This window comes from Contarinia nasturtii, unplaced genomic scaffold, assembly GCF_009176525.2.
Source record: "Contarinia nasturtii isolate CC-2019 unplaced genomic scaffold, AAFC_CNas_1.1 Cnas_scaffold_1371, whole genome shotgun sequence".
Taxonomy (NCBI): Eukaryota; Metazoa; Arthropoda; class Insecta; order Diptera; family Cecidomyiidae; genus Contarinia; species Contarinia nasturtii.
In genome coordinates this window covers 4,626,194-4,648,918 of record NW_022198708.1, presented here as the reverse complement: position 1 = coordinate 4,648,918, position 22,725 = coordinate 4,626,194, and the positions used below count along the sequence as shown (strand labels likewise).

The following is a 22,725-nucleotide window of genomic DNA, read 5'->3' as shown; positions in this document are numbered from 1 at the left end:
AAATGCACAACACAATAGACATATTTCGTGTGAGTAAATATTGAACAAAAGAAGACCATCTCGTTAAAACTTTTTGAATGAGTTTACAATCAAAAAAGCACATGCCAAACAAATGAATATTTTTTGCATTGCTTGTGTACGTATGTGAATGTGCACCAAATCCATTTTATAATATTTAAGACACGTACAGAGACTTCAAATATGTGATAATTCATTCCAATTATAAATGGTGTAATTTTCTGTTTTCAAGCTTAAAAAAAGTGACATCCATGGAGCAGCATTTGAGACGATAAAATGTCTTCTTCCGCGTAAATGTCTACTCTTTAAATATTCATTGCAAAACTAAACACATAGATATAGTGGAAGAGCGGAGAGAAGTAACAAGCAGACATTATAATGAGATATTTTCAGCCAGATGAATCAGCTCAGCCAGATATCGTCAGGAGCTGAAAATATCTCATTATAATGTCTGGTAACAAGTCGTAGGCAATGAAATATTCAACCAAGAAGCTTTTAAATTGGTAAAGAAAATATGATATTTCATAGCATGGGCAACACTTGAAACTTTTTTTTTGGTTCATAACATAATTTAACATGAGTGTTCCATTTTTTATATATATACTATCTTTCTAGTCCTTCTCTTTCTATTCGATGGAAATTTAATTTATCTCTATCTCGTCGGTTTGCTACTCCGCAAAATGCTTTTAATTGAGAGCGTAATTTTGTCAACAAAGTTGATTTTAATTTGATTTAAATTTGTCTGTGAAATTGATCCTATCACAAATGTTACACATTCACGAGGACCGACTTTTCGAAAGTGATACAAATACATTTTCTTATCAAACACAAAGCAATAATTAGGCATGCACACACTGCTTCTTGCTTTGTTTTCACGACAGAATGGATAGAATGTATCTAAATCAACCAAAAAAGGGACTGTACAGTATCGAACTGTTGTGTAAACATGTTGTTTCAAACTGACGGAGCGTCCGACGGAGGAATGGGGGATGAAAAATATAGATCGTCTTTGAACTGAACCGATCCGAACGGAACTCTGCAAACTGACCGAAAATAATCTAAAATAGAAAGTAATTTGTAGAGCCAACTCAGTTTGGGACACTGTTAGATTATTGATATAATTTTTTTTTGTTTCCGGTCAAACCGAAAGATACACGCCTTCCCAACATTTGTCAAATACGAATTTCAGTTCAAATTGTACATTTTGTCCGAGAACTAATTTTACGTATTTTTGCTATTTAACATGAACAAAGAAAAAAATCCCCCATAATTCCACAAGAGTTGTGCATTTTAAATAGCTGAATGTGAATTTATGAAACACATTAAAATCATTTTCTAAATTGTTTTCCCACTTCTTTGAATGTCTTTTCATAGCAAGAAATTTATCTCTCTGTATTGCTAAGAGAACTTTTATTTGTTGTAAATGAGAATACTTTGCGAATTCGAGCATCATCAGTCGACTTAAATCAACTGACAATCATCATGAAAATGGAATTCTTCAATTCCCTATTTCTATAGATTTCTCTTGGAAAAAAACTCGCCTTTCTTGAAGTTTTTAATGAAAAATTGTGACGAAACGCTTTATGCACTTTGATCGCTGTAGTTTGCTTAGGTTTTTTATTACAAGTTTTTTTTGTGTAATGCAAACCGTTTATTCAAAGTGCATAAATCTTGGCAAATATAACCGGCATAGTGCAATCGCGTCATGATTTTCATCACAGAACACTTTCAACAACTTAAATAAGATAATCCTCATTCAACAGCATGAAAAAAGGAAAGAATCTCTCTGAAATATGAATTATGATGGAAAATGTTGTACACTTTCATGGAACTTTTCATACAATGACAGGATGTGAAGACTTCAAGTCTCATTGAGCTGACGGTGGCGCCACCATTTTCAAAGGGGACGTCCATGTAATTTAACAACTCAAATCGAAACTAAACAGCGCGCTAATTTTAAAATTTGCTGTCATTTCCTCCCATTGTTTTCATATATGAAAAGTACAACTTCAAAAACAATAAAGTAGAGACGAACAGCGAAATGGTACAATAGGGAAATGGAAATGTATATCTGCAAAAGAAAACCACAGTGTTAGTGCTCTTTTTGGAAAACCATTTCTTTTTTCTTTTGAAATGTTGTTGGCAATGTCATTGTTATACACATCAAAGAATGATGAAAATATATTACACAACACCATTCAATAAAAATTGCATATTGATTTAATTTTCGATCAATGTTGCCGGAATGGAATTGTTATCGACCGTATCTTCAGCATAGTTTATTGGGTTGTTTTTTATTGTATTTTTTGAACTGAAAATTAGTTTTGGCATCGATAAATCGCTTTATCGCCAACAAGACAGACTGTCATTATTGCTGCTCAATTTATTCGGCTCCATATCAAAACGATTTACATATACGTATGCCACATTATGAAAATGCATACTGTTTACTCATCAAATACGGATTTATTTAGTTTGGATAAAACTGTCAATATAAAAGCGTAGGTTGAACAATGAATGCTCGATTTCAATAAAAAAAACAACGTCCATATTTATTTTATGCAAGCCATGTGTGTGTCTGTCAAAATATTATCACAAAATGGTGAAAGTTTTCCCACTTAAGTCGAATTATATAGTGACATTTCAGTGGTACACATCATTGCATCCAATATATTTTACTCTCTCATTTCCATCGATGGATGCGAAAATTCAACGATGGGTTGTAGTTGCGTCTGATTTTTGAAGGCATTTCGCCTAAGAAATAGCATTTGAAATAGTTGTCATAGTGATTTGACTTATTTGTGACCTATTTTAACTTTTCATGTATGTGTCAATGATTTTCACGATAGAAATTACTTTAGTTTACATCTATTCAAGGATTAATTCGAACATCTTTTATGAATTTAATTACAATTTTAATTTGGTGCAAAGTTTTTACATCATGTCATGATATCATAATGATTTCAACTTAAATTCTTTACTTTATGTAATTATGTACTATTTACCAGAGCATGAAACGTCAGCACCACTAACAATTTTTCTCCGAACTAACAATACACGAGTTTGTATCGTTCACAGACAGTTGACAAAACGTAAGATGTGATGTTATGTCAACTGCTTAGTAACATAAAAAATTATAGAGAGTCAATACCTTGTATAGGAAAGTGACATTGTTTCCACAGTGTAGCCGCTCCTACCTATGAATGGGTTAGTTTTATTAGCGTTGTTTGTTTTAGTGTGCTTTGTATACTAATACGAACTCAGGAGTGGCTCCTGAGAAGTACATTCGGCTCTTCTTAAGCTGTCACGTTACTTCACACGTGCGATTTTATGCTCTGCTATTTGCAGGTGCAATGTTGTTACCGCTCGCCACATATACGTACGCCGATTTTATGTATAAAGTACATACATTGAAATTACATGAAATATACTTAACGCTTAGTTTTTCATAAATTTGCAGAAGAGTATACACACAACTCGCTCAATCATAATTTGTCTGGATCCATTATTTTATATTATAATAGTAATGTTTATACAGTAAAGAGATGGAGAGAATTTCCATTTACGTAATATATGCAGCTCTGGAATAATATCGAAACATTAGACGAAATTCTTTACCTCGACACCATCTTTTTTCATGTGTTGAGAAAACACAACTACATATTGTTGAGTTGTAGAAAGAATTTAAATGTGTTGATGTTTACTATAAATGCGATGTTAGTGGACTTGTATCGAATAGCGTTGCCATTATATTAACTAACAAACAATTAGTATGAAAGTAAAAGTGATTTGATAATATTTTATTTCGCATTTTTTGACAATGTGAATTTATTGTCTTCTACCTTATCAAAAATTTTATTAAAGAAAATCAATAGATACTTATTGTTTTGAATCTATTATCAAAATACATCAATGCTTTATATTTCGACAAAAATGTTATCATGTGTTCGTCAGCAATTTCGCACCTGTTTACTTGGGAAAATTGCTTTGCTCGCGTATCTTACGCGTCATATGATAAATATCAACAATAACACCAGATAAAGAGAAGGAAAATGGATACAGATAAAATGTATTGAAATAGGCAGTAATTGTGAGCGACAGCATTGAGGGCAATATGATTGACAACATATTCTTCATTTTTGTGCCATCTTAAGTGCCCATTATAATACTGCAATAATAATAATATTACAGTTGACAATAAAATGTAAAACCTAATTACAGGGAGAGAAAGTGAATCCCTGCTGAATGGATCACATGAAAACTTTTCCTCCTTCGTTTATTTTCTTTTATTCGGTTTTTTTTGTGTTGCGATGCCGCTAACAAACGAAGAACATGAAATTTTCTGGCTTAGCACGAATTCAAAAAAAAAAAACGATTTTTTATCCATGGATTCATTTTACTTGGCGTTCAAAAAAACAAAAATATTTTCCTTTCAGTCACAGCCATTGAAAATGAACAAATTATTTCGATGTATGGATTTTCAATTAAGTATTCAAAATATTACGTAATTAATAATTAAAAAAATGTGGCGTTATTAAAGATAATATCCATATTTTGTTCTAAAATTCAGTATGGCTGATCAAATGAAATAATTTAACGTGACATCCAGTTCTGACAGATTTTTTTCAGATTCGTAATCGGAGTGCCATTTTGGTAAAAAATTTACATACTACAGGTAAGTCTGGTAACAATATGAAATACTACAGAGATTCTATGTAAGTGACTCTCTCAGGTTTTTGGGGTAATGAGTCCCCGAAATTTTTTATCTGTGAATGAATTAGCTGGAATCTATTAGCCGTCACCATTAAAATTATTCTATATTTTCGGAGTTAAAATGTGATAAACTCCCATAGATAAAAGCCCCATTTTACACATCTCACGGATCATGCATACGCATAATTTTTCAAATTCACATGAATATATTGATGTCATAAATGTTTTTTTTTTTTTTAATGTATACTTTTTCGGCGTGTATTTTCACTTTTCTGTGTGGTGAGATTGCATTTCAATTTGAAAAAAAAACTTTTTCAGCTTTGTTCAGTATCTTTGTTTTGTCTGTTCGCAAATATTTGAATTTTCATTAGGTCTTTGCTTTCTTGTATGTAAATTTAAATGTGAAAAGTGGAAACTCATCATGAACCTTCAATGAAAATTACATGAACGTTCAAAGAACTGTTCATCATTTACAGAGTATTTTATTAAGACTCAAGAAGTTTTATTTCATATGAAAATTTACCACATGCGTAAAAATAATCGAAAAACTTCATGAAATCGCTGGAAACTTAATAATTCCCATAAAAAGCTCAAATGTTGTATTGAAGTTGAAGCCGATTTCAATCTCAATTTGTAGAAACTTAATGTTTATGAAAGATGATAATTGAAAATATAAATGCAATTTTAAAAAGTCACTTTTTTAGATCGAAATTTTTATTTGTCATAATAATATAAAGCAAATACGATTAAAAGACTTGACTTGAAATGCTTAGCGAATGTGGGAATTTACTAACTTTATTATTTTCTTCTTTTCCTATGCAAATAAATTGGAAATTCCAATTTTAAGTACATAATGTTTGATTCAATGAAACAGTGATGGTTTTTTCCTATCTGAATAGCGCTAGCTATTCGCAGCGTCTGAACAGCATTGCTGCCCAGATGCTGAATCGAAGCGGTTGCCGCACGCGTTTTGTACCACACAACATATAGTCTAAGTAACCAGTGAGCTCACAGAGTATGATACACTAATACCATAGTCAGTATACAAACGCATGTCGAACAGAGAACGAACGCGAACGTGAACGTATATGGTCTGTGTGGTACAAACGAAGTGTGTTGCGCGTGCGGCAACCGCTACGATTCAGCATCTGGGCAGCAAAGCTGTACAGGCGCTGCGAAAAGCTAGCGCTATTCAGATAGGAAAAACCCATCACTGCAATGAAATGAACAGAGAAATCCCATTAAGCTAAAGATAAATGCGGTTGATGATGATTCGAAGTGACTGAATAAGTATGTGAACGAGAACATTCTTGTCTAAATTGGAAAAATACTTGAGCACGTGGTTAAAGTGTACACTAGCACGTGTATTAATTGATTATATGGAAAAGGATTTGCATTAAAATCAAATACAAATGTCGAAAGCACAGTGTCATGATTTTTGTGTTCACAAACGACTCGAACGCCTCTATTTCGGAAGATTATCTAATTTCTGACGTTTTTCCCACATGATTTACATTGTTGAATCAGCTCACTAGATAACACTGTTAGATACACTTAAAATACAATAGATAGAATGTTAAATGGCAATTGACTGTTATTTCGATGGACTTTTTACATAGATTTATTCATCAGAGAGAGGAACATACCGATTATATATATAATATCTTGCAAACAATTAAATTTGAATTGAATGCATCTGGTTTGTTGATTCAATAAATCGGATTACATAGGTACATATACATTTTTTTTCTCCCACTCTTCATTATTAATGATCATCAAATTAAGATTGGTAAATAGATTCACTCAAGTGAATAAATATAAAATCAACTTACCAACTAGCATCAAGGCAACAGCTGGCGGCATCACAAAAATCCCTACAAGCCAATCGGCTACGGCTAAACTCATCACAAAACAATTGGTAACAGTACGTAATCGTCGGGTTGTCAACACAGACAATATCACCAAGGTATTTCCAATAACGGTTATCTGTTGACCAACAAAATAACAAACAATTAAATATGATTGTGGTCAGTTTAACGATTAATCAAACCCACAATTGATGATGATTTCAATTTAAAAAATGGAGACAGAACGACCAAGTCGAACCTGTGGCACACAATCAAAAAGACTAACTTACCACAATGAGCAAGCAGAGAAGCAATGCCAGGACCAAATCGGTCCAATCGATTTTATGTGTTGATAATGATGGCGAATCAATCGGTATACTTGAATTTGGTATATTTGTTGAATTTGTAATGTCAAATAAATCGCTCATGGTGCTTATTGTTGTTGTTGCTGTTGTTGTTGCTACTAAAATCGATGATGATTTTTCTGAAAAATTTCCTACTATATATAGTGTATGATCCGTATTTAATGCTTCCATTTTGTTGACCGCAACGTATTCGTCACTGTTTTCAATTGGTTCTGTTTTATTTTTTCCGTGTATCTTTTTTATATCGAAATAAATCTTTATTCGTTTTTAATAGAAAACGTTATTTTATTTCATTTATTCCCAATTCGACATGGTCACAACTCTATGAATGTGCTTGTGGGTTATGCACTACAAAAACCAGCTGAGATTTCGTTCTCTTATTCTCGCTGTGCTATTATATCCATGAGTTTTGATGTAGAAAAATCTGTGCGAAAAAAATGAAGATAAAAATGAATAAAGAAAAAAAAGAGACAGAATAGATTGACAAAGAGATCATTGTTGTCTTTGTTTCAATAAATATTTTATGAGGTAAGCTTTTTAAACCATAACAAAAAAAAGGCTTTGACAATTCACTTTCGAAGCTAACTTCATTCAATGGAAAGCATACCATCAGGAAATTATTCTATAATCTTAATTACCGTGGGTCTAAAAGTTAATAATGCGTGAACGCTTTGCTGAATAGCCTCGCTTATACTTTGTCTTTACGTTTGAATATACATTGAATATCTCTTTTAGATCAAGAACAAAAGAACATCCATTTATCCGGTTCAGTATTATCGACCAATCCATCATTTCGATTTGTCTTTCACTCTTCGTAATCCAATTGAATGCATTCCGATACAAGATATCAACGAATTGACGGTCGTTCAGTGGCTTTGGGCTATAAATCGTCGACGAAGGACTATGTATAGAGATACAAAGTAAATGCCTGTACGCAAGAAAATCATATGAATTGCATTTTGACTGACACATGTTCAACTTCGATAATTCATATCCTCTCCATTTTTCGCATGGATAAAGCGATTTCCTTACGTTGTTGTGAACACGATTCAACTGTGATAAATAAATACATTTTTGGTTTCATTGAAATCGTTGTCACCTTGGATTTTTTTTTGTTGGCAATTGTTATATATTTTTAGCTTGGTTTTTTTCTCTATCTTTTCTTATGTTTGTGTGCTTAGTTGTGCGTACCACACAAATCTCTATACTGAATGAGTATTTCAATAGATTCACTTTAAATAAGTGGCAGAAAAATCAGTAATATATTACTATTCAGCCGTACAAATAAAAAAAAAATGAATAAAACATTTTACGTATGCCAACGGCATCATAGGAGAATGGCATTTCTTATACACTGGCCTTTTCTATTTTCTCGTGTGTACATGACTGGCTTTGAATTGTGCATTCTATTTTCGTCTAAATACGGTGGGTAAAAAGCAAAATAGCAATGGTACATTGTGTATAAAATAATGAAAGAGAACCAAAGTATATTCCGGTTTATTTGCAACAAATCCGTATATTTCGTCGTTTATTTTTTTGGTATATATTTTTCGTGACCATAATCATCATAGACACCCATGAGGTTCAAGTGATAATCTAATATTTCAGCGTCGGGATTCATCACATGAAGGTGAAGAATTCGATAAAAGATTCATAATGTAAGATTCTTTTACGATTGCTCTGCTCCAAGCCCTTGCTCGCATTTGGCATCAATGTGGGAGAAAGTTGGATGAAGATCGAGACAGAGTCAGGAGTTACCGCCAGATATGTTCATCGCAAACGTATGACTACTGTTTGTAGTTGTTTTCTAAGAGAACGCAAAGTAGTCTCTGCGCTGTTTGTGTCTGTGCATCTATAAGCAGAGTCGTGCGTTTGCGATGCAGTATAAGCGCAACGAATTAAGACTTGATTTCAAGAAATAGTGAATATATTTTTTTATTGAATATTAAACTCCAAAATATAGAGAGGTATATTGTTGTTTTTATTTATAAAATTGAATAGATAAGAATTGTGAAGGACGCACCACATGCTGGATTAAAATCTTGCGAAAAATGCTCCCATTTGGTTTGCCATTTCGCTTCGTCGTATTTTGGTAAAATCATTCACGATGCATAAATCAACATTAAGGAGAATAATATGCACGTATATTTGCACAAGAATTTCCACCATAAGAATCACATAATGTAACAGCTTGTTGATTAGGGTGTTACAACCAATGATGACAATCACACCGAAGATGACGACGATGATGCGAAATGCGGAAAACAATCGCTATAAAATTAATATCGATCATGAATCAGCAGCATTTGGATATCAAAAATATTGTGCAGCTCAACAAGTGTGAGAAATGAAATCAAATTCCATCGAAAAATTTCCAATGTGCTCTCCGCATTTCATTTGAAATGAATTCCAGTACACAATAATAATAATAGTGCAACATGAAGGACCGTTGAAATGGCAAATCCAAAATATGTACGGGTTCACGACAGTGGCCTTAAGTGTTTTTTATACAAATGTGCCATGTAGTTGGAAAATCGCGAAAAATAGAAAAAAAAATATTATCAAATACTGCTGAATTTTCTGTATCACCTCATCCAATCGAAATGGAAACATGTGCATTCCTCATCATCTAAATCTCGACTGGCATTCAGTAGGTGTCATTATATGGCAACCTTATATGAAACTCTAGGAGACAATTTTTTTTCGCAATTCTCATATACAATCAAATGGTCTCTATCAGCTGCTTCAATCATGTTGTAAGAATTCTCTATCTCTGTCACCAAAATTGTTGTTCCATATTATTCCGATGGTTTGCTTGTTTCGATATTTTTTTGAAATTATTGTTATGTTGAAGAAAATAAGAGCTACCTTTTCGCCGCAACGATTCATATATACAATGTGAACGCGCGTTTGGTATTGGAAGTAGCAGAGTTGAAATGTATTGTTTTAACGACAAATCAAATATCAAATCACAAGCAACGGAAATGGCAATGTCTTGATATTCAAATATATATTGTGACATAACACTTATAAAGTAATCAAAGTAAAATTTGATTCATGCAGCCAAGATGTGGATATAAAAAAGACACCATGAAACTATAGACTTACACTTCATATTTTATGGAGAACCAACATAGATGGAAGTTCCAAAACCGAAAGGCAACCAAACACAATAAATGAACACAACAACTTGTGGATGTGCTTGATGTAACCGCACCAATGAACAATATATATTCCCGATGAAAAGTTCATACAATAAGATTTTCAAGCAACAGCTTCTTCAGCTTGAAAATGTTTCGCAGAATAACTTTAGATTTGATGCCACACAAAGTTGTGCTCGGTTTGTTTTTACAACGTATGGTCGTTGGCATATGAACGTGTGTCACTCATGGTTGCCAATTAAATTGATTTCCACAAAATGGCTCTCTATACATCTAACATGCCGATATTGACGGTTGATATTCGAAGTAAAAGCAAAAAAGAAAACAGTTCACTTAACTGGGAATGTAAATTCCGAGAAACGTCTCATATCATGTGTTTCAAATAATTTAGTTTATGCTTCGTCACATTTGTGTGTTTTAAATGGAAATGTTGAAAGAGTATTCTAGATCTCTCTCTCTCTCTCTCTCTCGGTTTTATTTATCTTCTATCTTCATCGTCTGTGTGCCTCTCTTCCTCTCTAATAGTCTACTTTATATTATAACATTCAGTCTATCGCATTCGCACTTCATCTCGATTTCACGCTCTCGCGATTTCGCTCTTTCTATTTCCCTGTAAACAATTTCGCCGCCAGCTTTTCATACGGTCTGAATGAAATGTATAATACAAAATTATATAAAAACTTTCACCTACGCATCATGCACACAAAACAAGTGAATCGTAAAAATATACCGAAAAGACAGACAGGCGAAAATGAGCATTGTTAATGTATTAAGGAAAATGAGAATAAAAGGAGGAAGTAAAAAAAGGATAGAGAGAGAGAGATCGGGATCAAGTGAGTCATGTGGCAAAGGGCTTTGTTACCTCTCATGTAGCTCTCCCAAATAAATAAACGGTACACATTTTTGATTAAAGTAAAAAGTTTTGATTTATTTTTAACAGCGCATCGCCTTTTGCCAAAGTGATGTGAGGACCACATGTGTGCTGTGTCCATTGTTTTTGTTATTGTTTCCCTTTATTGTCTCATTGTAGTTTTTCCACCACATTCACGTTATGTGACATGTTTGAAGTTTTCTTATATTTTAGGTCTTACCTTTTGGTCGTGTATGATGTGGTGTGCACAAGCAATTTCTTCAGTAAACCTTTATGGACGACAACTTCAAATAAATAAGAGCCCAAACACAATCCCAAAATGTTCATAGTTGTTACGGTATAATTCTTTGTTTACCGCAAAGTGAAGGCACTTTGTTTGTTGACATAAGTGTCAATGCGGATTCGTCAACCTGTCTCCAATATCAAAACGATTAAAAAGTATCACCAAACAAAAACTAAGCGTAGCAAAGCGAGCGGAAAATTTAAAAAATCGAAAATAAAACTTTTTTCCGCATTGAAAAACCAAACAACAAAGTGAAAAGATCTGGTTGTTTGATTGATTTTGTACTTAATAGCATCACCAATAATATAATAGACATTTCTTAAACAACAGATCGCACACAAACTTATACCGCAACAAAATGAAAAAAGATGAAATGAAATGAATAAGATCTTCGAAGTACCTTTGGCAATGGCAACAAATTGCCAACAACACAAAAGTTAAGAAGACCATTTTTAATATTCTTCTTTGTATCCAATTGGAAAGTATCGTTGATTAGAATATAAAAATAATGTCAGCCGACATTAAATTTGAATCCAAGACAAAAAAAAAGTAAACTCGAACTTTGTTTTGTTATGGTTTCGAATGAGAATTACAATGTGTCATGATGTTTGCGTACTTTTTGGTATATTTGCTTTTGTCGAGAGTGCAAAGTATTCAATCAAAATCTAAATCGGAATGTTTTGTTGAGGAAAAAATTATGCGCATGATACGAGTTTCGATATGATATTTTACTTGAAATGTGAATTGTGTAGGAGATTACAATAGTCCATCTAATACTTAGCGACTCGTAAAAAGAATAACCGAAAGAATGCGCATGTATAAAATAAGGACGAAATTTGTTGAAACACTTGTGATGCCCTTGTTTTTTGTAGTTTTAGAAAACACACAGGTATCACATCTTGACGAGATAAAAGTATTTTAGCTGAAAATTGTATTTTGTTTTGTGTGTGTGTGTGTTTTTTTTTGCTCAAAATATTTTTGATAATATACCAAGTGTAGGTACACTTACGTTAGCGTGCAAACACCCAATATCAAACCAAAGTAGCATTATTTGCTTCAGGATTACGATTGAATGACTGAAAAAAACGGAAATAAAACGCTGGAAATGGTGACAACCGCAATTTTTATTCTCTTTTCCATCCCGCATGTTTGTATTTATTACGACAATTTGGATGGCTTTTATTGTTTGAACTGCCTGTACATGTGAGTAGTTATTTGGTGTATACCGTTTTTCCAGCTGTTTTCAAACGCATGCGAGTGTGAGAGTGAGAGTGCCTCTAGTGCCGAATCCAATTGCCATATTTATCCGTTCACTTGTCAATTTTCACATTTGAAATCCGAATGAAATATATCGAAAGAGAACGTATTTTCAGTAAAAAGAACACACATTCTATTTTCTATCATGAACAAAATGCGTTTTTTTGCTCTTTTCTCTCTTTGACGATTTGAGTACCATTGTTCGACTAGCCCAACATTCTTTGCCGCATTCCAACATTTTAAGATTTTATTTATTGAATGCAAACCAAGAGATAAAAAAAAACCAATTGGTCTTGTATAGTCAAAGGCAGCCGGCAAACGTTACTCAAAAATGACAAATGTTACACAAAAGTGACAAATTTTACACACGCGTGTGACAAATGTTACACAAAAATGACAAATTTTACACAAAAGTGACAAATGTTACACATTAGTGACAAATTAGCAAAATAAATAAAATGTCTGGATTGGTAATCTGTGTAAAATGCAAATAACGATTTTTTCAAAAAAAATATTTTCACATTTTTGAGTTTGAATTCCCGTTTTCATTTTTATTTAATTTAACTTAACTAAAAAACTTAAGTTTTGAGAGAGTAGTAAAATAAAATGTGAACTGGACCAGTTTAATTGCGACAACACCATCCGCCATTTTAATTTTATTATTGGTTTAGTTCGATTGATTCGTATGCAGTGCGACGAATTTTCTAGAAAATATTTTTCTTTTCTTTTCTTCATTTCGTTGTTTCAAATTGTTCCCCCGCCAGGGATATATCAATGAAATTCAATTCAAACTTGAAAATCTATCGGAACATTTACTTTAGTTTTTTCTCTCCTTCATTTCGTTGCTTCAAATTGTTCCCCCGCCAGGGCTATTAATGAAATTCAATCAAAACTTGAAGAATTATCGAAACAAAATAATCAAATCGAGACTATCACAAAAATCATGCGCATTGTCTAGCGAGCGCCAAAAAACATCATCTTACACTCTTCTCTGTTCTTTTACTTCATACGAAATTCCTATTACGAAAGAACGACAACAATTGTATGGCTGAACTACTCTCGTGTGTTTTGAATTTTAAGTTTTTTAGTTAAGTTAAATTAAATAAAAATAAAAACGGGAATTCAAACTCAAAAATGTGAAAATATTTTTTTTGAAAAAATCGTTATTTGCATTTTACACAGATTACCAATCCAGACATTTTATTTATTTTGCTAATTTGTCACTAATGTGTAACATTTGTCACTTTTGTGTAAAATTTGTCATTTTTGTGTAACATTTGTCACACGCGTGTGTAAAATTTGTCACTTTTGTGTAACATTTGTCATGTAAAAAGTGTCACTTTTGTGTAAAAAGTGTCACTTTTGTGTAAAATTTGTCAATTTTGTGTAAAATTTGTCATGTAAAATTTGTCATTTTTGTGTAAAATTTGTCATTTTTGTGTAAAATTTGTCATTTTTGTGTAAAAATTGTCACATGCGTGTGTAAAATTTGTCACTTTTGTGTAACATTTGTCATTTTTGAGTAACAAATGATTTTTGCTTATAGTCAAATCGAAATCAATGATTCGTAACTGGATAAACATTCCGCATCGATAACGAAGACTTTTTCATTTGTTTTTTGCCTCTGAGAAGTTCCTTTAGACCACTTCTTCGAAAAAAATCACACGATCGTATAGAATTTTCAGTCTGAAAGCGAAATAGAAAGAAAGGGAAAAAAGGGGTGGTAGATTGAGGTGCAAATAATAGAAGGGCTTTACTTTTGTGCTAAAATTCTATTCATTACATGCAATTTTACAATGATATCAGTTTAAAGTTTAAACTGATAAACTTATATAATTTCCATACTTACTTCCAAACTGGATTGAATTGAATAAATCAATAAAAGTATGTAAGGAATGTCCAAATCATAGTTCGGACACTTTTTATTTATACCATTCAACCAATAATATTGAAAATAAGCGTGAATGGAAATAAATGTTCAACACTTGAATTCTCCAAATCACTTTCAATTATGTGGAAATCTGTTAAAATACATCCCAATCATTTGTAGTCACATAAAATGATTGAAATATATCGAGAAATTCTCGGAAAATTTATTTACACATGGAACAGATGTTCAACATATTACAGGCTAAATATCATACAAAGCGATTTGAGATACTTTGTAAACATTATAGTTAACGATAAATGACTGTCAATGAAAAGCTCAACTAATGAATCCGACCATAAATAAGTTTTTCGTTGCATTCTAAACTCGATCATTTACCCAAATTCAGTAAAATATTATAAGAGACTAAATATATTGTTATATTGAAATTTTGAGATAAATAAAAAAAAAAAAATAAATAACTCACTCGTATTCATAACAAACGAAATGAAAGTGTTTAAATGTTCAGACATAAATTTCAAAAAGGAAATCTAGAAAATCGATAAAATATAGTTACTCTGGAGAACGATATATCATGCTTATATGCATAGAACTAATTTAAATTTCAGCAATGATTTTCATAGGTCGATTTACGCAGAGAATACTGTCAGATATATCTGTCCAATTATTAGATGAATTCATGCAATGATATTGTTTGTCTTTTCAACCTACATTCGTTGTATTTAGACACGTCTGAGCTACACCAATTTTTAATTCAATGTTCATTTCATATTCGATGGAGAATTGAAATTACAATTTATCTCAAAAATTTATCGTATCGATTAGATCCAAGCGGATACAAGTATCTGACGGTATTCACTCGATTCGAGCTATCATTGCCTCAAGAGATTCATTTAAGTATTTATCATGAATGAAAATAGCAATGGAATATGCATTTGGTTCGTTTGCTGTATATCGTATTAAGAAAATTGCACCACATGCACTTAATATACAGGGTGGCGCATATCATAGACTCACTCTTAGGGGGTGGGAATTTTGAAAATGTGTAAAAAGTAGAAAATTTCATTCTGAGCAGAATTTAGAATTTTTCCCCAGGGGGGATGGGGCTGCCCCCAATTTTTCAAAAGTTCATCGGATCAAAAAATAATGTACTACAAAGTTGTTCAGAATGACGAAAGAATTCTTTTGGGATCCCTGCCCTCCAAGTCCCTCCACCCTTTATGGGGTCGGGGGTCAAAAACCCTCAAAATATGAATCAGCATGCAAATACATTAGAATTCATATTTTTCTCATCCACCATTTTTCAAGAATTACGTACCAAAAAAGTGTAAAATCGACTTTGTAAGATTTGACCCCATATGAGGCACTGAAACTTGGTCCAGAATTCTTGAAAAAAGGTTGAACTAAAATTTAAGTCCAAGTCTAAGTTGAACTAAAATTTTGAAGGTATCTTTCTGAATTGCTTATCGTTTTTTTTTTTAATTTTAATAACGTAAATACTTTATTATTTTTCATATGATTATCAAAATTTGAACGAGTTTAAAATTATTCAAACGAATTTTATTATAAACAGTCAATCAATTAACAATGAAAAAATAATGCAGTTTTTGAATTCAAAACAATAAATTCCCCTTGGACTTTGTCCAATCGACTAAAATCGTTGACCACTAACAGAATATTCCTAAATAACGCTAATACCTGCTGGTGTTACTCGCGTGTTCGGTATACCTAAAAACTTGTTCGCTCCCATGTATTCATCGCGATTATTATTATGAAGCAAATATTAAGAGGGATCACTTTCCGCCTTTAACTGATTTATAAAAAGCATGGTTTTTTACCAAAAATTGCCAATTATTTTACTTAAAATTGATGAATCATGTTATGCTTTTTTAGATTCATTATGAAACCGATATTAATAACTTCATATCCCAATGGATGATTTTCAACTTTTTCACAATTCAATTTTCCATATAAAATTCAAATTCATTGGACAGTTTCTACTGAGGAGACTTCCCTCTCAATTATTTTGATTTCATTATTCAGTGGACATAATCATATAAGAGTCAACGACTCTTTTACTTATAATGATAGAAAAGAAATAAGAGAAATTTCGTAAATTCAATTTAACAAACTGTTTTGTTCATTTGCTTTCAACTACATTTCATCAGTATAGTTTTTTTGTTGTTGATTGATCATAAGATCAAATAAAATAAGTTGCAAAAAATATGGATCGATTGGAAATAACAATGATTCCATAAATAAGTTTGATTCATATTGTGGTACGCATGAAGAGTTTGCTGATTTGGTCAGCACCATTTCGGGCATAGGAATTGATTGACCCGAATAAAACGAAAGTGATTGGGAAATTTGTACAAATATTTACACAATTTAAGCGAATTTCTAGGAAGGTCATCCGGATAACACAAACAAAAAAACGCACGAAATCATCATGGCCAAAAAGCAAATTCAATATGAGAGAGCAAGAGAGAAGATGAGGGAGAGGGTGAGAGGATGAGAGAGGGAAAGTGAAATAGCTATAAACAAGCAACAGTTCACAAGCATACATTTGCGAAAATTGGATAACATTCGTAACGTAACTCATCGTAGAAATACCTCAAGTAACGATGTTGCGTGTTTATGTTATACTCGAAATAATCCTATGAGAGATTTCCAAGCATTCACTATCATTTTTTGCCAATTCAGTGTTGCACTTTGTTGATGTCAGAAAATCGTGAAGAAAAACACAGTGTTCGTCTGGTTTTGATGGCAGATAGAGAAAAACTGGTGCACGCACAACTATATATTATAAATGGGAACGAACACGAAGACATAAGCAATTTACTTTTGTTTGTCATAAAATCACGATATGTAAGCAATTGGGGTTAGACCAAAGAGTAGACTGTCTCAAATAAAAAAAAAGTATTCAAAGCCTCAAAACACTTTCGCTCATCAGTTAGTTGTTAGTTACTCTTGCGAATTTCCACAGTAATAAATAAACTTTTAATTAATTTTTGTGTTAGTCATATAAGTTGCATACGCTTGAATTTGTTGAATACACTCAATCACTGCGACTTGCTGTATCCGAATGAATGTGAAACTTATTCCATTTGCATAGGCTATACATACAGACGAACGAGAGACGGATATAGTGAGCTCAAGTTGTTTGGTATGAGGTAAACAATGTACTATTATCATTGAGCTCAAATAAAACAAACTTGGGTTGAAGTCAATCGAGATAATCGAAATCTCTTCATTTAGATATAATCAGATGAGTTCATAAGCCGTATGTGTATTTCAGTCCCGTATGTACTAGCTTCACACTGATGACAAACATTATTATTCTATACATATTATACGTAATAAATACTAAAACATTATAAGAAATCTGTTTCATTTTCCCCGAAGATGTGCGAAAAAGATTTTACACAATGACAACGATGACAACGATGACAACGTCGACGACGACAACGTTGATGATGATATTCAATAAATATTACAAGAGTTCACAAACAGCATAGTTATAGATGTCGCATATCGCAGCATATCATAAAGCATGCTGTTTAGTTGTAGACGGCGACGCTGAATATATGTACGACACAGACAGTCATCAGTTAAATCTGTTTGGCGTACGATATGCAACATGTACTGCTATGCTGATTGTGAGCCCTTGCGAGTTATGATTGTTTTCGACGTTGTAGTTTTGGTTTATTCGAAATAGCTGGTAATTAGGCGGCCAATGGCAAATACTTGTCTATGAGTGTGAAAATAATGTCGTTTGGTTGCGCCAAAGTTAAAAGAAAATTAAGTGTGAATAAGCGCGTGCTTCAAGAATGATAAAATGCGCTTGAATATTAAGTATTAGCCGTGTAATACTGTTCATGATCCACGCACACTTGATGCCACGATAACAGTATCTACTCATTTTTGAATGTTTTCCATCGTTGAAACAATTTATTTAAATTTGATGCTTCAATCATTCAACCGAAAGTAGCGTTTTTCTCCGTTTAACAACACAATCATTATACGCATTATTCAAATTTAGATGCATATACATTGCAAGCACAATACACGCACGCACACAATGCATAAACGTTTCGTTCACAATCCAATTTTTTTCCGAGAAGTTTTTAATTAATACCCCCCCCCTACATCCACCTCCTTTATATTACATATTTTCTTATACTATATACAATGCTCATGACACACACGTTAATTTTCAGGCGTGCACATAATATAGACTGTCTATCTGGCACTGTTTGCCCCGTTGTTGTTAATTATTTTAATTACTTTTTGAATGGATAGAAAGTGATAGAGATTTTAAGATGAGAAAATGTTGGTTGTGCGATGCATAAAGACTTTATTCTATACGTTTTTTGGAGAAAAACTTAGAGAAATTGTTCGTTGCTCCATCTAATGTCATTTAGTCGCAATTTACACCAATACATACTAATTAGATTAGATTAGATTTATTTCACCGCCAAGTGCTGGCTGAACTTAGGTATTTTTACAGAGTATATATATAATATATGTATAATAAGAGTTTAAGTTAAATAATCAAATAGTTAGGTGAATATAATAGTTGAAAATGATATAAATACATAATTTTTTAGGTGAAAATAAATAATTTGTTAGGTGTAAATATCAATTGATAATCAGTCAGACTAGAAATGAGAAAATAATTGAATTATTATCATGACTAAAAAAATTTTTGGTGCAAATAATTTCACAATTGTTTGAAATACAGCCACTCGCAGGCTTGCCATTGTCAATGCCGTAGTTCTTCTCTAACTACGTAAGGCTTAACCAGTGCTTGGTGATCACTTCATTTTTCGTAAAAATTCGGTTGTCATCGTTAGATCGTGTTGATGCTTTGGTTTAAACGAAATTCATTGGAGCGCGTTGACATCTCAAAGAGCACCTCAAAGACGCTTATAATAATCAATGAAATTGAAACAATTACACAGACAGAGAATTGTCATTTAATGAAGAGTAGCATTTATCCACTTTGTACAAAAACTTCTTTACTTTACATTAAATTGAATGGTACCACCGTTTAATAATTCAAATTATTATTCCCACACGTACTTACAATTAATTGCAATTAGTATTTGTATTCATTTGCAATATATTGTCCCTTTCAGATGAAATTTACTAACAAAAATGCAAAATTGTAGATTGGATTGGACAATTCTTTTTTTGAATTTCATTCAATTTATTATTCGGCAATTGTGCCGTTTGCATTTTTTCCACTAACAAAAAAATATTTATGATATTTTGTATACTTTAAAGGGTCTTCATTTGCTATAGATGTATCCATTTTAGCGTTTTACCTTATAAAATGTAAAATTCATGCCAATCAATTTCAGTGAAAAGTATACGTTTCAAAAGAATATAAAAGCACTTAAAATGTTAAAATTCAATTCGGATGTCATTGCAAACCAAATGAAAAAAATCCTCAGTTTTTTGTAGAAAAATATATTTATTGAGAATACGTTCGGTCAATAATTTGTCTCTTGGACGTAAAAATGTTGGAGTAAGCGAACACAGAAGATAAACGTTGAATTGACACCACTCATTCTCAATATATATTTATACGAAAAACTTGCATACAAACGCACCCATAACCATGTAACCAATTAGGGCATTTATTATGCATAAAATAACCGGTATAACTAAAAGCATCAGATCCAAAAGCCAATTGGTTGTAATCTATTTAATGGTGTTTGATGTTCACCTTTTTCGTGGTTTTTGGTATGAGCAACTTTTGCAACAGCTAATAAATAATTATTGATAATGCAATGTGATTTTATGGACGTATCAGCATGTGCATAAATAATTTCGAAGTCCATTGCGATAGTGAAAGTTGCAAAAATCGAGATAGAAAAAGCATGCAAACAACAGGCAAAATGTCAATTGCAAAAACGCATTCCGTTGACATTTATGCGTGCTTATTAAACGAAATCATGTGCATGACGAACATTGAATAAAAGCAGATGGTACTACCATTCTACAGAGGAAGCGTCGCCTGAAAGTATGTCTCCATATAGTATAGAGTTCACTTGGCCAAGTGTTTATCAGTGTTTGGAGATATGCTGGATACATCGCTGAGCTGAGCACGTGTCTATGTGCAATGCAGCAAAACATATCTGACTGAGCGCTAAGCTCTGCGATATATCCAGCATATCTCCAAACACTAAATTTATTAAATTTAGTCAAAAACTTGAAAGCAAAGAAGATATGCCAATGAATTTGTGGTCTCAAATACATTCCATTTCATTTGCAAACCACGGTATCATTTGAATGCATATATTTTGTGATTTACTTCGACTGTATGTGTGTCGGCTGGAAATAGCGTAGTTTGCGTTTGGTAGTTTCATTTTCATAATATCCAACACCTATATAGCAATCATTCGGTTGCAATGATGTTTTATCAGATATAACACACATAAATAGCAAACTACTTGTGATGACGACTACAAAATGGGCACTTTGTCATTGGTTGGTGTTGTATCGTGGGTATTTGCATTTAAAGCATGTTTTCATCTTTGGTCAGCGGCTATACACCGTTGCTGCACACAATAAAATCAATATTCGTTCGACCTATATTTGGTACATTTTATTTTTCGCTCTAATTGAATGCTAATTGGAATACATGATTGAGTTATGGACAACTGAAAGCAAGTGAATGTTACATGATTTGTGATAACCAACAAATCAAACTCCTGTTGATTACTGTATGATGTCTACACTATTCAGCATTGATGTATGAACAATAACAACAGTCTAACACTCAAGTGAGGGCACAATGTCCCGATTCGAATGGGTGTTGAAACATAGTGGAAAGTGCGTTTTATTCGCATTTGGCGCATTTAATTATCGAACACTGGACGATAAGCGTTCTTTCATCGCTTCCGCTTTATACGCTCACACATCATAAGAGTAACACCACGCTTCACTGGTTGCGTTCACTCTTCCATTTGCAATATTCAACATTTGTATTTGACTAATTGCTAATTTATATTTAAATAGTCAATCGATTTAAAATATCAATTATAAATTAGTATTTTGACGTATTTATGGAAACATAACTACACCAACTACAAAAAACATTTAATGTCCGAAACCTGTTCTGTCGTAATATATATTTTATTATCATACAAAATGGAACAACTTCCGTTATAACAACTAATTCGAATGCTTCAATTTCAAAATGTTATGTACGGTTGCCAGCTTTGAATTTTGGGATAAAATTCAATAGGATTTACCGCATAAAGGTGTGAATTTTTTATTTGTTTTGTTTAGATGACGCAAAGCGTATTGTTCGAATGGGCAAGCATTTTCATATTAAAGTCATTTCAAACAAAATGTTGTACTCTACGTTGAACCACATGATAATCCAAAATTCATTGAAAAATGTTCATTGTTCATGTTTCCCTCTTGGCAATAGATTATATTCGTCAAGTATACACGTGCTCTTCTTTAAATTGAATATCTATTCGGAGAAGATGATCCATTTTTGCAGTCGAAGAAAGTCCTAAAAGATACCTTTCGAAAGCGGAAAAAAGCGGTACAATCAAGAAAAGAGCACAGAAATGCGGTGGGTAAAAATAACAAATTGAGGGGAGCAGAGAGTTTTATAGCAATTCTCAAAAATACCGAATTTGTATTGAGCTCATGAAAAAAGCATTAAAACAAAAAACCAATACCACCAGCAGTAGCAAATGCTGAACAATCTACAGTTCTACACATAATGTAGATCTTATTATATTTGCGAACTTTTAATTCAATATCAGTGGTCTATTGTAAAATAGAAAGTGTTCGGTTATGTTCGAAGTGAAATGGATGCGACCATTGTATTACAACGTAAAACCGATACATTTTATTTTAATTTTATATTGAAATGTCCCACTTTTTAACATTGTAAATATTGTAAGCGTATAGGTTTGTTTAAGTTGTCGGTTTAATTCTTCATCAAAAGCACAAAAAATGAGAAAAAAATTGGTTTCGTTGTACATTGAACGACAATCAAATTCCTGTAAATTGAAAAACAACAAAGTCTATAAAATGTGGTATACCAACAAAATTTACATATTTTAACATAAATGATAAAATGGAAATTCCTTTGAACATAAAGTGTCATTATGCCGGCATGATATGCAGATAATGAAGTAGTATTAATTTCGTCATACGAGGGTCACTATTTAAGTTTTTTCAAAAACATATATAAGACAATGGGGTTTCATCGAAAATGGTTTTATTGTTTTTCAAAATATTCGCCATGATGATCAATACACTTTTGCATTCGCTCGAACCATTTGTCAT

At 32.4% G+C, this 22,725-nt stretch overlaps 1 protein-coding gene across 2 annotated transcripts in view; it reads right to left on the bottom strand.

The window, feature by feature from the left end:
* LOC116345913 (probable G-protein coupled receptor No18) overlaps window positions 1–22,725 on the bottom strand; it is a 50,242-nt gene that overhangs the window by 8,621 nt on the left and 18,896 nt on the right. The window contains exons 1-3 of one of the 2 annotated variants that reach the window (XM_031775688.1): window positions 7,582–7,826; window positions 6,869–7,367; window positions 6,564–6,717 (exon numbers count right to left, since the gene is read on the bottom strand). In XM_031775688.1, the coding sequence (XP_031631548.1) occupies window positions 6,564–6,717; window positions 6,869–7,114 (400 nt within the window). In that variant the 5' untranslated portion in view covers window positions 7,115–7,367; window positions 7,582–7,826. Of the gene's footprint in view, window positions 1–6,563; window positions 6,718–6,868; window positions 7,368–7,581; window positions 7,827–22,725 lie in introns of those variants that run through there. The other variant, XM_031775687.1, reaches the window with a different exon arrangement.